The sequence below is a fragment of the Pseudoliparis swirei genome, chromosome 14 (assembly GCF_029220125.1).
Source record: "Pseudoliparis swirei isolate HS2019 ecotype Mariana Trench chromosome 14, NWPU_hadal_v1, whole genome shotgun sequence".
NCBI lineage: Eukaryota > Metazoa > Chordata > Actinopteri > Perciformes > Liparidae > Pseudoliparis > Pseudoliparis swirei.
Genome location: NC_079401.1, coordinates 3508998 through 3523220, shown reverse-complemented (window position 1 = coordinate 3523220; position 14223 = coordinate 3508998). Strand labels below are relative to the sequence as shown.

The following is a 14223-nucleotide window of genomic DNA, read 5'->3' as shown; positions in this document are numbered from 1 at the left end:
TCGTTTGCAGGCTTGTCTGGACCGCTCGTCTCCGGTATCGGGTTGCTGTGGGCTGGTGTTGGGGGTGGAGAGAACCGTCCCTACACAGGCGGTAGGAGGGGTGATGCAGCGCCGCTGTGCCGCAGACTATGGATATAACAACACCCTGGAAAATCATGTGCTGCATTCAGGGTCTCGATGCAAGCCTCCGGCTCCGAGTGATTATATTGACTGTAAAGGCCGTAGACGTTCATTATAAATAAAAGAAACACATCCTATTTAATAATAATAACAACAACACAAATAATATAGTATTTTACAAGAAAAGAAAGGGCTATATAATCGCCAATTTGTGAAAACATGCCAATAATCCCCCCAAAATATACTATTATTATTATTATTATTATGTGTTATCAAATGTATATTATTTGTATTATTATTCATAATTTAATAGCATTCAGAAATATTACTTATAATCCTATTATTATATGATTATATGTACTATTTCTGCCTATTATAATAATTTGATAATAATAAGTAATATTTCTGATTGCTATTAAATGCATCAACAGTTATTCGACTTTTAGTGTTACTTTACTGCCTCTGTGTGGTCAAATAACTTTACACAGAGTTGAAAGCTTAAAGGCCAGACAGGAGAGTCAAAACAATAATTATTCCAGCAGGTGGCAACGTCCCCCCATGCCTATGGCGGAACAGTCTGCGGCTTTGTACTTATATAACCCCAAAACAGTATTAAGTGCAGCAAAAATACTTTTAAATTACAACAATTAAATTGCGATCTAAAGCTTTAAGGTATTTAATATTTCTAACTTTCTATCTCTATATTTACAGGTTTACAGGGCTGTCCCAGACACGGTGGAAGGGGGCGGGCCAGTGCGCGCGCGCGAGGGACGGAGCGGCGCAGCGGGCTGTCGGCTGGTGACGAGGGCATTCATCTTCTGGCCTCGTGGACGACTGCTTCAACCACACGCACATGCGCGCGCGCGTTAATGGTAACTTCAAGGGCGGCGTAATGGCAGGATAACACAACTGCGCTCGAGTGCATTCACACGCGTCGGACGGCCCGCAGGAACTCCCTCCACCCCGACGGCCCCGCTCCTTCTCGGCAACCTGGCCGTCCGATGAACGGTGGGGCGGTGCCATGGCTTCTGCTCCACCCGAAGCGAGGAAGTTCACCCGGGGGCTCAACAAGCCGGGCACCGCCGCGGAGCTGAGGCAGAGCGTCTCCGAAGCGGTCCGGACGTCAGTGTTGATGGTAAGAGCCAGGGGAGGCACTCGGGACGCTGCATTACGCTGCTGGGTCGCCGCGGGGGGTCTTTAATTTAGAGTTATGAGTTGCAACAACGTCTATTATTTATCTGAGAACGGTGACATCTATATGTCGATGCTGTCACTCAGTGCTAGGCTGTCTACTGTTACAACTTTCTCAAATGGGTTGCCAGGTAACTGAAATATACACCTCCAGCTCCAAAAACACACACACACACACACACACACACACACACACACACACACACACACACTAACACATTGCTCACTTCTTTCGTCTATCCTGTCATCTGACCCCCAGCTCCAGGTGTACCTTGCAACCAGATTAAGCCATAGAGAGGAACAGCTGAGTAATGACTCGGGTAATCAATGCTAACGGCTGCACATCAGGATGCTCTGAGATACACGTGTGTGTCTATTACAATGAGGGATGATAATAATATTGTGTAGGCTGCCGTCCTCTGTGGAGTCCTCATGTTAAGGGACTCACCCCGACTAACCAGTGACCCTGAGGTCTGTTCAGTGCTAATGAGTTTGGGATTGGGCACTGGTCGTCATGTTGCAGTCGCTCTGTCCATCATGGCCTTCACACGACAGCCGGGTTGCACACTCAGCACAAAGTGCAGCAGAAGTGTACATTAAAGCACTTTAAACGTGCTTGTCGATAGGGTGCATCGGTTGTACCGTGTGTACTGGAGATACTGGATGTTTTGTGCATTTGACATTGTTCCCCCACCCTTGCCACTCATGCCGAGGGAGCGTGAACAGGAGACGGGCCCACCAGGTATTGCTTGTTATGCGGGAATCCCAGTATCCATCATCAGATTCCCACCCACGAAGAAGTGATTCACCTTTTCTAACGTAAGGCCTCCTTCTGATTGTTTAAAAAATAAAATAATTAGCAACTTCCCAAACAAATCACAAGGTCAATCACAAGGTATCCCAGCCTTAAAGCACACCCTGCTTTATCCAGACATAATAATAATAATAATACATACTTTACTACATGCTGTAATGACAAATACATGAAACCAGAGATTGAGATCATGAACTCATATTCACAATGTTTCCTGAGGGAATAAATCAAGTTAGAAGGAGCATCATTTTCTTATAGACTTCTATAGACTCATCCTCTTGCTAGCCATTAGAGAGAATGCAAGTTTCAGACAATTTCACTTGGCTTTTCAAAACCTGAGGTTTGCAGCCTGGTCCGGAATAGCTGCCTTAAAGAATGCTCAAAGGGCGCATGCCACGTGGGCGCAATGCCTGGTTCGATTCCTGGTCACTCCCCTGCTCTCTTTCCCCACATTGACTGTCTCTTTCCGCCAACACTATCTATCAAATGCGTAACCTATTCTCCAATTCCAAGCTGCGATAACGCAGATGACATCACGATCACATAATCAAGGTTATTTCCCCTGGAACTCCTCCAGAGTTAGGGACCTTTACCCATGAAACATATCCATTTTTTCAAATGAATGAGCGAAACATCAGTGTTTCTCTTTTTGGCGGGCCACAGGGCCTGCACCTGGGTCCCATTATGTTCCTGCTATGGTGCTTACTTCCGCTGGACCTCTATTTTTGACTTTGTACTTATGGCGGAGCTGTTTTTTTCCCGCTGCCCATTTGACATGGAGACTGACATGTCGGTATGGTAAGAACAAATATATTTATATAGTCACACTAGACGTCAGAGAATGTCCTCAACAGCTCAGCTTTCACCCAGCGAGAAGCAGGTCGGCTGATTGCTGTGTGACTCGAGCTCATCTGGTTGTGTACGTTTAATCCAAAAGGAGTATTTGAAAGACTGATTTTAATGAGTCCCTAAAGTATACTCCTTTTCCTGGCATAGCGAAGCACAATCCATTATTTAGTCCTAGTTACAATCGGTGTCATAGTAGCCCTATTAATTCTGCTTTAGTACACAGTGTGTGGAGTGGCATAATGGATGTCAGATCAGATCCCTGGGCTGCATTAAATAATGGATGATGATGGTGGTGGTAGGTGTCCCGGCTATTTTTAAATGTGCCCTCTTTGACTCGGTATCCTCGCACCGCGGGGACCATTAATTATGAATACATGCATATCTGATAAATCATCCGTAGGTTCAAGACCGAGGCCAGCTCAGGCAAGTTGGAATGCCCGCACACACACACACACACACACACACACACACACACACACAAGACATGGTTACTGCAGGCGTGGCCGGCTCGCTCAGCTAGAAGGAAGCAGAGGCCAAGCAGTGGAGCAGTAAAAACAGCCCCCGCTGTTTTAATAATCACTTACAACTGTTGGAAATGCTCGCTCAGGATTTCTGTGTACTTCTCTCTGCCCTTCTGCCGGCCTCGCTGAATGAATGTCGTGACCCATTTCACATTCTGTCTTTCTGTATTTCTGGTTGTTTATCTTTTATGTCTGTAGCTATAAGACACTCACCCCGTAAATGTCCCACTCATGCCTTTAAAAAACTAAACGTTTGCTCTAACATCCAGACAAACTAAGCCCCGCCCACCGGCCGGAAGCAAACTCATTTAACAGTAAACTAAAATATGTTTTTTTGAAAACATTTAATGCAGTGAGAAAACTCTTCATTCACGTTGACTCATATCATATCCATGATCAGTGCTATGATCATTTAATCGGAGTTCACGAGCAGTGATTGACAGAGTCAGAGTCTCTTCGGCTCTGATTGGTTGCTTGGTGGAATCTTGCAAATGCTATTCGGAGCACTAAAAGAAGGGGGAGGAGCCTGCTTCCCCCCCCACAGATTATCTGTTTTAGAATAAGAATATACACTTTTATTTATCCCCAAGGGGAAATTAGTTCTCTGCATTTAACCCATCCTTAGTTATTAAGGAGCAGTGGGCTGCGGTGAAGCGCCCGGGAAGCAACTGGGGGTTCAGTGCCTTGCTCAAGGACACTTCGACTTGCAACTAATGGGGAGAGCGGGGATCGAACCCACAACCCTGCGGTTGCAGGACGGCCCTCTTACCCCACTGAGCTAAAGCCGCCCCCTTTTACATGCTAATGTCGGCATATAGTGACAGTTTGAGCAAATACGACAAAAAGGTTTTGTTTTTTAAAGTCAACTGCAGCTTTAATACCATCAAATGACTTGATTCAGACCAGCAGTTCTAACTGGGAAAACCACTTGTGAGTGAACTCTCCCCGTTAGAGGATTTGGTCTGATTAGAGCATTAAAAATAAATAAAAATAAAACCTGGTGGAGATAATCTGCCAGATTTGCAGATGCTTTAGCACTGCTGACCTACATCTGTGTCATGACACAGGAGCTGCGATGATGGGGGGGGGGGGTCACAAGGTTGCTGCTGCTGATGGCGGAGGCGAGGGCTTTTCTGGCCTTGTGGTTTCCACGCTGTCTTTATTTAGGCTACCTCCCAATCTGTCATAAACAACCGCTGCCTCTTTACTACCGAGGCCAGTCGGTCTTCATTTCTCCCGTTTTTTTAAAGATGAAAACAGCACAAACAAATATCGTTGTAATGCAACAAATCTTACTTCTTGACATGGTTTTTGAGATGTTGCCACATTCTCCACCACAATCCCAGCTGCGATCGTTCTGTCGAGCCTGCAGGCTTACGACTGGGCAAAAAAAATAACGCCTGTACTTGTTTGAGTGCCACATTTTTATTGGACAGCTGCTGCGTGTTTTTGTTTCTGCAACAAGGCAGGAGTGTTGATTCAAGAGAGGGATTTCAGCTTATTGCAACATCTTCCGTGTTTTGAGTTTTCTATTGTTTTGTGGTTCTTGGTAAGAATCTGCCTGAGGTTTAGCAAACAGTGACATTACATTTCAACTTTAGCAGTTTCACGAATTCCAAAAGGTCTCTGACATTTCATATTATCAGACGTGTTCATATTCCTGGAGTACTTAGGAAAGACGACACTAGAGATGGGAACTACATTCGTGTCGTATATGGTTTAAGAAGACCGTAATTATGAGCACTTTTAATTAATAAGAACAAGTTCAGCTTCTCGTGAAACACGACTCACGCTGCTCCATGCAGCTGAAAAACATTCAAATGAATTGTGGGTTGTGGTGCTCCAGATACATTTTAAGAAACCACAAATATGTATAAAATCTTGGGGGAAACATTTGTAAGTCTCTTGAAAAGAAGTTTATATGTGACATTTATAATAATGTAGCAAGTAGGATTTAGCTAAAAAGCTTTACCAGCGATCATTACAATGGAGTAGATAATTAATATAGATTTGGGATAAAGCTCATGAGTCCCCCGCCCTGTACAGCCAGCATGCTAACATGCTCACAATGATATATAGATTTCACGAGTTGGTTCATGCTCGTTATGATCCATTTAGATGATGTCATTGTGCACCCCGATACGATCGGAAGATGATAAATTACCGTAGTTATTTTGAGAAAGCCCCTCCCAGAGCTACAGAAGACCGTTTCCCGTGTTTGTAACAAAGAAACCGACCTTCATGTGATAAATTGGTGGACTCGCCCTTAAATCCTGTCACTTATGTCTAACAGTTACCGTGCCTATAATATCCGATGAGCCACAGCAATGCGTTGCTATTTCAATCAGCATGTCATGTCTGCAAAAATTAGGCAGTGACCATAAAAAAAATAAAAAAAATCTTCTGACTGTAAAATAATAGCCATTCCATTTTAGTGTGGAAAACATTCACAGGCCCATAAGAATCCAAATTGCCCAAATGATTAGAAACTGCAGGTTTCCCCCTGTCCACAAGAGGCACCACGTAGTGGTTCAGGATACTGACGCTCGCACCTCCCACCTTAGTGGCCCGGATGAAGACTTCCTCCTCTTCGTCTCCAAACGCCTTCATCTGGATTGATTGGATTTGAATAACTTCAAATGTCATTTTGGGGATTTTGGTGTATTTCAGTTAATGTATCATATTTAATCTAATGTGTTTGGTAATATAAAGATAAAGAACATGTCTGACAAATCATTACATATGTATACCTTTCGAAAAGATGAGGTGAGGAGCATCGTCTGCCTCATTTCGCCCCCCCAGTGAGTCGTCAGGCCTCAGTGTTGTTGCAGTGCTCGGAGCCGCCTGTGGGGGGCAGCAGTGATGCACATCTCCACCAGGATCTGTGCAGCAATGCTCATGCTGTCAGCACTCCGACATGTAACGACAAAGACTTGGACAGGAAGCTCTCGTGTGTGTCTTTATGAACCTGTCAGCATTCAGCCGTGGGATGGTTTCATGTAGTCTTTCACCCTCTGAGTCTTTATCACGGTCTGATTCATTTGGTGCATGCTGTGTATCGCCAATCAGGATTTCTTTTCTTTTCTTCCACAAAAATAACTTGTCTTGTTGTCAGGAGACCAACCCTAATCTCTCACATTACATTTTTCAGAATAAAAGAGGGTTTACGGCTTTGAAAAGTCCATATTTTGGTCTAAAACTGCCCATTCCCCCCCCACAAAAAAACACAATTTATGATGAAGGACGGATGAGCGAGACGTTTCGTTGATTGGAAGAGGAGCGTCTTACATTTGCTTTGCTGACTGAGAGGGGGGTGGGGGGGCTTTCCTCATTGCCCCTGTTCCCTGCTTTACATCTGATGAAGGTCTTCTTTGTATTCTGATGAAATCATTTCGTGGTCCGGTGCAATCTGTGGTTCCCCCAGTTTGCAGAAAAGATTATCGGGTGCATTTTGGGGTGCAATTTAGATTCAACTCGATTAATGCAACCCCCCTGAGGGACGGCCCTTAATGTAATGGCATGGTTTAAAGGATGCTGCTGAGGCTCTTGGAATGCGCCTGAACACACCGCGATGACAGAAACAGAAGTGGTTCAGCTTTGAACGGGCACCACGCCACACATCAGCCTTCTGGAGCCAAGTTTCCATTCACGTTATTACAGATGCAAACTTTGAAGTTTCGCATTCAAAGAGCTGTATGGAAACTGCTAAATCCTATAAACTCCCTCAATCGTGCAAAAAACCTGCTGTTAGGCTCTCTTGAGGCGGTTGTTGTTGTTTACCACCATAACCGGTGACTGTTATTCCAAATACTGCTTCTACTTTGTCTTCTCTCTCTTTCTTTCTTTAGTATGATTCTCCTTCCAACCCCATTTTGCTGCATCATCCACTTCAAAAAAGTAGGTGAGTGTTCTGAAATATGATGAGAGAAGTAGAAAGAAAATTTCCGAGATTTAAATTAGCTTGGTTTGCCAGTCATTAACCGGGGGTTAATGTCTGTGGGCCTGGCAACGTGGGACAAGAGGAGTTAAATCATGTCATTGACATCAGAAGGATGACCGCATCGCTTGTAATTATGATGTCAGTGGGATGAAGAAGGAAGCGAGGAAGGAGGCAGAGGGAAGGAGTCTGCAGCAGCCACTTTGCATGAGTGCGTCTTTGTTGGCAACACGCTGCTTTCACTGTTGACAAAGCACGCCGAGTCAGAGAGTGACTAAGCTGTGAGAGCGAGGGGAGACGGGAGGGAGGAGAGAGAGAGCCCGCTGGAAGGGGAGGAGGAGGAGGAGGAGGAGGAGGCGGCGGCGAAAGTGACAGTCGGGAGTGCGTGATGGAGAAGAGGGAGGGAAAGCGATCCAGTAAAGAAGAAGAGTCGGTTAGAGAGCGAGGCGAGGGCGTCTGAGCATCTTCGTCACCCCCCCCCCCCCTCCCTCTGGCGGAAGGAAGGAACGCCCTGCTTCGGCTGAGTGAGCAGCTTCTCTCTCCTCCGCTCGCTCACCCCTCCATCCCTTCTTTAACTGCACACCGGAGGATAAGACTCGGGGCTGGGCTGAGATTCGCTTCAGAGGTTCGCGGTTTGGGGTCCCTCCTGCCACCTGAGTGACTTTAACGCACACCTGTGAGTGGACTTCCTCTACATGCGGAGAGGGATCAAGGCGCGGAGCTCCACCTGGGCAAGGAGTTGGGAGATCGGGCTCCAGCAGTGAGCTTGTTTTATTTGTGTTCCTGCATGGTGGTGGTGGCGAGCGCTCGGTGCCGCCATGGGATGCAGCACCAGCGTGGTTCTGCTGGAGGGGCTGCGCTCCATCCTCGAGAGGAACTGCGGCTACATCAAGGCGGCGGTGGGGCCGGGCGCTCTGGAGGAGGACGAGGACACGCTGAGCCTCAGGGGATCTCAACTCTGGATTCCCACCACTGCTCTGGTAAACCCTCAGTAACTGTTATCCAGAAAGCGTTCCACACATAATGACAGGTCGAAATGAGTTTGAAGATGAAAGTAAGTGGATTTTATGGCGAGGAGGAGTCCTGAAATTCTTCCAAAATTAGATATAGAGAAGAACACCTTTTTCTTTATTTGATCAGTGACTCTAATAGCCGGAGCTACAGTTTATTTTCAGCACACATAGCACATCCAATAACGTCTTTCTTGAGGTTCCAAAATTAATAATTTACAGAGAGACCGGAAACTTGTTGGATTGAGCACGGATCAGCAGATTTTGGGCTTATACTCTTCCTAATCGCCTCCCCCGAGGAGCTGCACTTAAGTCAAGTATATCTCTCTGTGCCCCGCGATCGCACAATTACTGCGGCAGATCAAAGGCTAAACATTTAAAGGAAATACAACATACGGTTCAGGATTTGCCAGAGTTTGACCGTACTGAGCAAGGAACGTACCATCTAGGTCCGTAGCTGTGGTTTCTCCCACTTTGGAGTGATGCACTGCTACTTCAAGCTACTCCCCGTCAGTGAGCTCCATTAGCTCGTCGCCCGGCCGTCGCTAACGGACAATCGATAGCGAGGAGGGAAAGTAGGACTTCTAGTGCTCACTATAAAGCACTTTTGGATGCAACCATCAAGCTGCTGTTGGTCTCCCAAAACCCTTACAAACAACAATGACATCTTTTGGTTGCAGCGGAACACTCCCAAGGGTCCAGAAGGGCGACTGTGGGTCAGTGGTCAGTGGTCAGCAGGTCCGTCTTTCAATCAGGGGGCTTGCGGTTCACCCCCAGCCCGAGTCGATGTGTCCTTGAGCAAGACACTTAACCCTGAGGTGCTCCCTGTCGCGTTGTCTATACCCTGTATGAATGTAATATGTAAGTCGCTTTGGATTATAGCGTCAGCTAAATGTCATGAAAATAACGGCTTCTGTTCCATTTTAAAGTGCATATCTTTGGCTATGTTAATTATAGCGTCCACATAAAAAACAAAAAAGGCGCGTGTTGATCAGATTTATTTATTGACCCATAAACTAGTCAAACGTTGATTCATGTTAAAGTATATTTGATGTGTGTGAGAGAGAAATAGAGCGAGACCTGCAACCTGAAAAACCAAACTCTTTATTTTTTTTCCACAACATTTGTCTTGAGGAACATTTACATGTCATGCGTGACCCTTTTCTTCTGAAAGATAGTACTTCCTGTTCACAGCGGCAACCCAGTGTGCGTGAATAGTCATGTGACGTCTCTAACGAACATAACGACATTTGTAAAAGGTGTCTTTCGTGTTGGTGGGAACTGTGGCGGACGGGAAACGGGAGGGAGCACTCGCTGCGCGTTCTCTTCGGAGAGAACGTGGCGGGCGCTGCGTGCAAACTCGGAAAACTGGCGCTCGTACAGCGCTGCCCAGCTCACTCTTTCTGGGGGTGTCACTGTCGAACTTCCTGGGCTGTGCGTGTCTGGGCTCGCCTCAGAGAAGGGTGCGCTCGCTACCAGACTCTGCGCTCCACGGGAGCTGCCCAGCTTTCTCTCCACGCCGGCCACGAGGCACTCCCCCAAGCTTCCAGCAGTTGGCTGCTTGAACTCACAAACGCGCTGAACACAGCACGGGATCTGAATCTTGGTGATCCTAACGCACTGTGGTCGGACCCACGGGTGTGACTTCTGTTCCCCGCCGAGGGATGGATCTTTTATCATCACTGCAAACTTCCTCCCCCCGCAACACACACATTCATCCACACAGACCACGAACAAAGCTGGAGACGGCGGACACTGACAACAATTTCAGTTGGTTTTTATCATGGGATCGGGGCCCTTCTTACTCGGCTTTTATTGTTATTTAATTAACAATTTAACCTCCCTAAAGACCTACCCAATAACATGACCTGCACTACATCAAAGAGAGAGGCCCCTGCATTGTCAACAGAGCTGCATGAGGCTGTGGATATCCTGGTGCACAGCACGGCTCTGACTCCTGGACAGTCTTCAGCGTCATGAAGTGTGGTGAAGAGAAAAGTGGGCAAGTGGCTCTCTGCAAAACTGTAGTGAGGCGAGTGTACTGACTGGGCTGTTGAGGACTGGATGTACCAACAGACTGACTGAGGACTGCTGGAGTAGGCCTCAGGAGCCATGCGGATGACAGCCTGGGCACTACCAACAGTGACCAGTCATTGTACAGGAGGACAGGTCTGTTCTTTCCAGCTCCAGACTGGTGAGCAGGCCAGAGGAACAGGACTTCACAGCAGGGACAAGGACCTGTACAGAGTCCAGATCACACTGTGCAGAAGGGGTCAGGCCGAGAGGACCTGACATTGAAGTTGTACAACTGAGCAGCAAACAAGCAGGCTGAGGCAAACGACTTCTGGTTCTGACAAACTGCAGCAGCTCACAAGCCACTGAGATTCTGTCGGCAAGGCTCGGCATGAGTTGGATTCTTTCTGATCACCCACTCGACAAGACAATGAAGCAGGCCACAGATGGAGCCCCACAGCCCCTCCCTTTACACACCAACCCAGCAGACCCCCAGTCCCCCCCCTGGCCCACACCACTGGAGCTCCACCAACCTCCCACCTCCGCAGGGCTCGAGATCCTGGAACATCCTCATCAATCTCATGACCTCCCCGTCCCCCCGAGATCGCCAAAGCATCACACAACCCAAGCCACCTCCCCCCAACCCTGCGGGCCCCAGCACGGGGCTCCCTCGTGTTCACCGACATCTCTTCCACCTCTCCCCTCCGGTGAGCACGACATCTGCCTCCCTGGCCTCCCCCTCGTTCCAAACCCAACAAAAGACTCCTATCAAACCTCAGCCCACTACAGACCTCTGTGGTGATGTTCTGTGGTTGGTCCTGCCTTGACTCTGTGGTGAACTGTCACTCACCCCACTCTGGACCCTCCACCCCCCCCCCCAGCACCCCTACAGAGCTAACCTGGTCTGCACCATGCACAGTCAACATGGCCCTCTTCCCATCCATTCTCTCTCCGCCCCCAGCCCAGTCCTCCCTGTCAGCTGGCCCTTCGCCTCCCTCATCATCATCATCTCTCTCACCCTGATCCAACCAGTCCCCAGCGCTCCACTGGCACGCCCTGCAGGTGGATGCCAGTGACAGGAAGCCCGACTGACAAGCAGAACTGAGGCTGGGGAAACTAGCCTCAGGCAACGGACACCCCCGCGGGTTCCCCCACCACCTGTTCTCTCTCCTCTGCTGTCTCCTCTGCACCAACAGCTGCATCTCCAGTCACCAGTCCACAGCTCCTAAAGCTCAGGATGACACCACACCACCATTGACTCTCTCTCCACCACGAGACCGGGACAGGTGGTGGGAGACAGAACACCTGGTGGACTGGGTGCCACCTGGCCAACCTGGAGCTCAACGACTGGAAGACAGTGGAGATGGAGATGATCAGAGGTGACCCGCCTGCCCCGCTCCCCCCCTCATCCTGTGTCGACGACTCTCAAGACGCCGCTCCTACCGCCCATCATCCATCATCTCCCAGGACCTCAACAGAGGGGATGGTCTCGGCTCCAGGCAGCAGGATGAGAGTTCTTCCTGAGGCTTCTGAGGGAGAACCTGCCCCAGGAAGATGATGGTACAGATCTACACGGCCATCGTTGAGTCCATCCTCTGCTCTCTCATCCATCCCTGGCACCCAGCAGCAGCCAGCAGCAAAGACAAGCGCGGCAGAGCATCATCCATCCTCGGCCGAGAGGGTTATCGCGGTTGCAATCTGCCTTCCCTCATCTGCCTTCACTTCCAGGTCCACGGGCAGAAAAGAAAGATTGTCGCCCCTCCCCTCCCACCCCTCTCCCTCCCCTCGGGTCCTCCTGAGGAGATCCATCCCATCCATCATGACCTGACGCCACGCCATTTTTTCAGCTTTTTCGGGGCGGTTCGGTGGACTCCGGACTGAGGGAGACTGACTGTCACCCCCCCACCCCCCTTCTTCCCTCTCCTCTCTCTCCTCCTCTCCTCCTTCTTCCTCTTCCTCCTCCTCCTCCACTCCCCCCCCCTCCCTCCCTCCTTGTTTGTTTTTTTGTGTGTCCAAATGTTGCACCTTCCAAAAAAAAAAATTCCTCGTTTGTTTGTGAAAACATTCATTCTTTGGCAATAAACCTGTTTCTGATTCTGATTCTGATTCTGATACTAGTGTCAGTGTGGATGTATCGCCGAACTTTGACCCCAGAGCTCCCCCTCTGGTCAGCATCGGTGGAGCACATGGGTTGAATCCAACACATCCAGGTCACCAGCAGTAGCATTTAAATTAAATGTTCCTGTCCAGTAATTTGAATATTTTCTGAATCCACTGATGAATATTGTACACTCGAATGCACATCATACAATTTTGGAAGTCCTGCCACATTCCGGCTTTCTGGTCCAGTGCATGGATCAATTATTGTGTAAACCAGGCGGGGAGCCTGAACCGACCTCCATGCTGTTGCCGTGGACGAATCCCAGGGACTTTCTGCCCGTCGGGCTTCATGTGGCTGGAGCCGGTTCTCTCGGCACCTCCGAGAGCTATGACATCACAGAGGAACTCCCCTCTCACGTATCACATTTAACGTGTCCCACATGTTGCTTCCTGAACTACCTGGAGGCGCACGAACGTAACGTTGACCACGATACAGAGCTGCTCTTCGCCACGTGTGTGTGTGTGTGTGTGTGTGTGAGATGCACAGACATAGTTGTGTGTCAGCTAACTAGCTTTTGTGTATCACGGGAAGTTTAGCTTCTTTTCGGGCGACGCCCTCACACTTTCTCTCCCCAAGGTGCCTTGCAGCTATGACCCCCCCCCAACATTACATCATTGCCCTTATGCAATTCTCCACAGACTTGTGTGACGCTCTGTGTGTGTGTGTGTGTGTGTGTGTGTGTGTGTCTCCTGGGAAGGGTGTGGAAGGCTCACATGTGCTAATGAGTTCAAGCTGTGTATAAATCCTTTTCTCTCTGCGCCTGCTCCGGAGACGCTGGTGAACGAAGCGCGATGACCTCAGTGGCAGGCAAGAGGCTCTCTGACAAGAGGCTGATTATCACGGCAGGCTGGTGACGCCGTCGCTGAGGCCTCCGCAGTCCAGTCAGCAGTTCCTGTACCGGCCCACCAGGCCGGAGGAGTCGGTGCAGAGAGTTCAGAGATTAGTGTCGGTTGTTGTAGGTTCGAACTCCAAAGCATGGAATCTGTTCCTCCCGATGGACTCGGCGACTGCATTGCAGAGGACCCAAAGACGTGCCGTGTCCATGATGGTGCAACTTGGAAGCCCAGGGGCAAGTTCCCATACTTGGACTGCGGAGGAGTGACGTCGACGCCATATCTGGTAGCCACGCCCTGAAGCATACTCTGTTTTATTCTCTAATTGACCCTAAACAGAATCATAATGTATGGAATGAACGTCACGCCGTATTGAAGAGGACTTGAAACTGGCGAGCGGTTGACGACGAGAGAGAAAGCAGGTTAAAGGCATTTCCACATTGGCTTCACTTGTCAGGACAGGAGGTTATTCGTTGCTCCAATCGGGGGAAGGTTATTCCTGTGGCTCATGGAGCTTCTTCCGCCTCGCCTCTCCTCCTGAGCGGCCTTTTTTTAGAGCCTATAATAAGGCAAGTTATTTCTCTGAATGGTACATTTCAGCAAGTCCCTTTGAAGCGAGTTCAGTTCAAACAAGCTTTGCAGCAGTGCCTCACACATCAGAGAACCCCGCTGTATAAAAACTCACACACACACACACACACACACACAAACACACAGCCTTTGTGCTGCATTTTGTCTGAGGTGATGGCACCGAAACTGCAAAATTTGCATACA

General features: G+C 48.6%; 1 protein-coding gene across 10 annotated transcripts in view; it reads left to right on the top strand.

The window, feature by feature from the left end:
• The first annotated feature begins 6 nt into the window (after positions 1-6).
• Positions 7-14223, top strand: part of dock9b (dedicator of cytokinesis 9b) — a 54748-nt gene continuing 40531 nt past the window's right edge. For 5 of the 10 annotated variants that reach the window (XR_008833636.1, XR_008833637.1, XM_056431040.1 and 2 more), the window contains exon 1: positions 8251-8412. Coding sequence is in view for 7 of the 10 variants with exons in the window: in XM_056431040.1 (XP_056287015.1) it covers positions 8251-8412 (162 nt within the window). In the remaining 3 variants the exon portion in view is untranslated. Of the gene's footprint in view, positions 92-831; positions 1256-2897; positions 2924-7343; positions 7397-8250; positions 8413-14223 lie in introns of those variants that run through there. The other 5 variants (XM_056431044.1, XM_056431037.1, XM_056431041.1 and 2 more) reach the window with 4 other exon arrangements.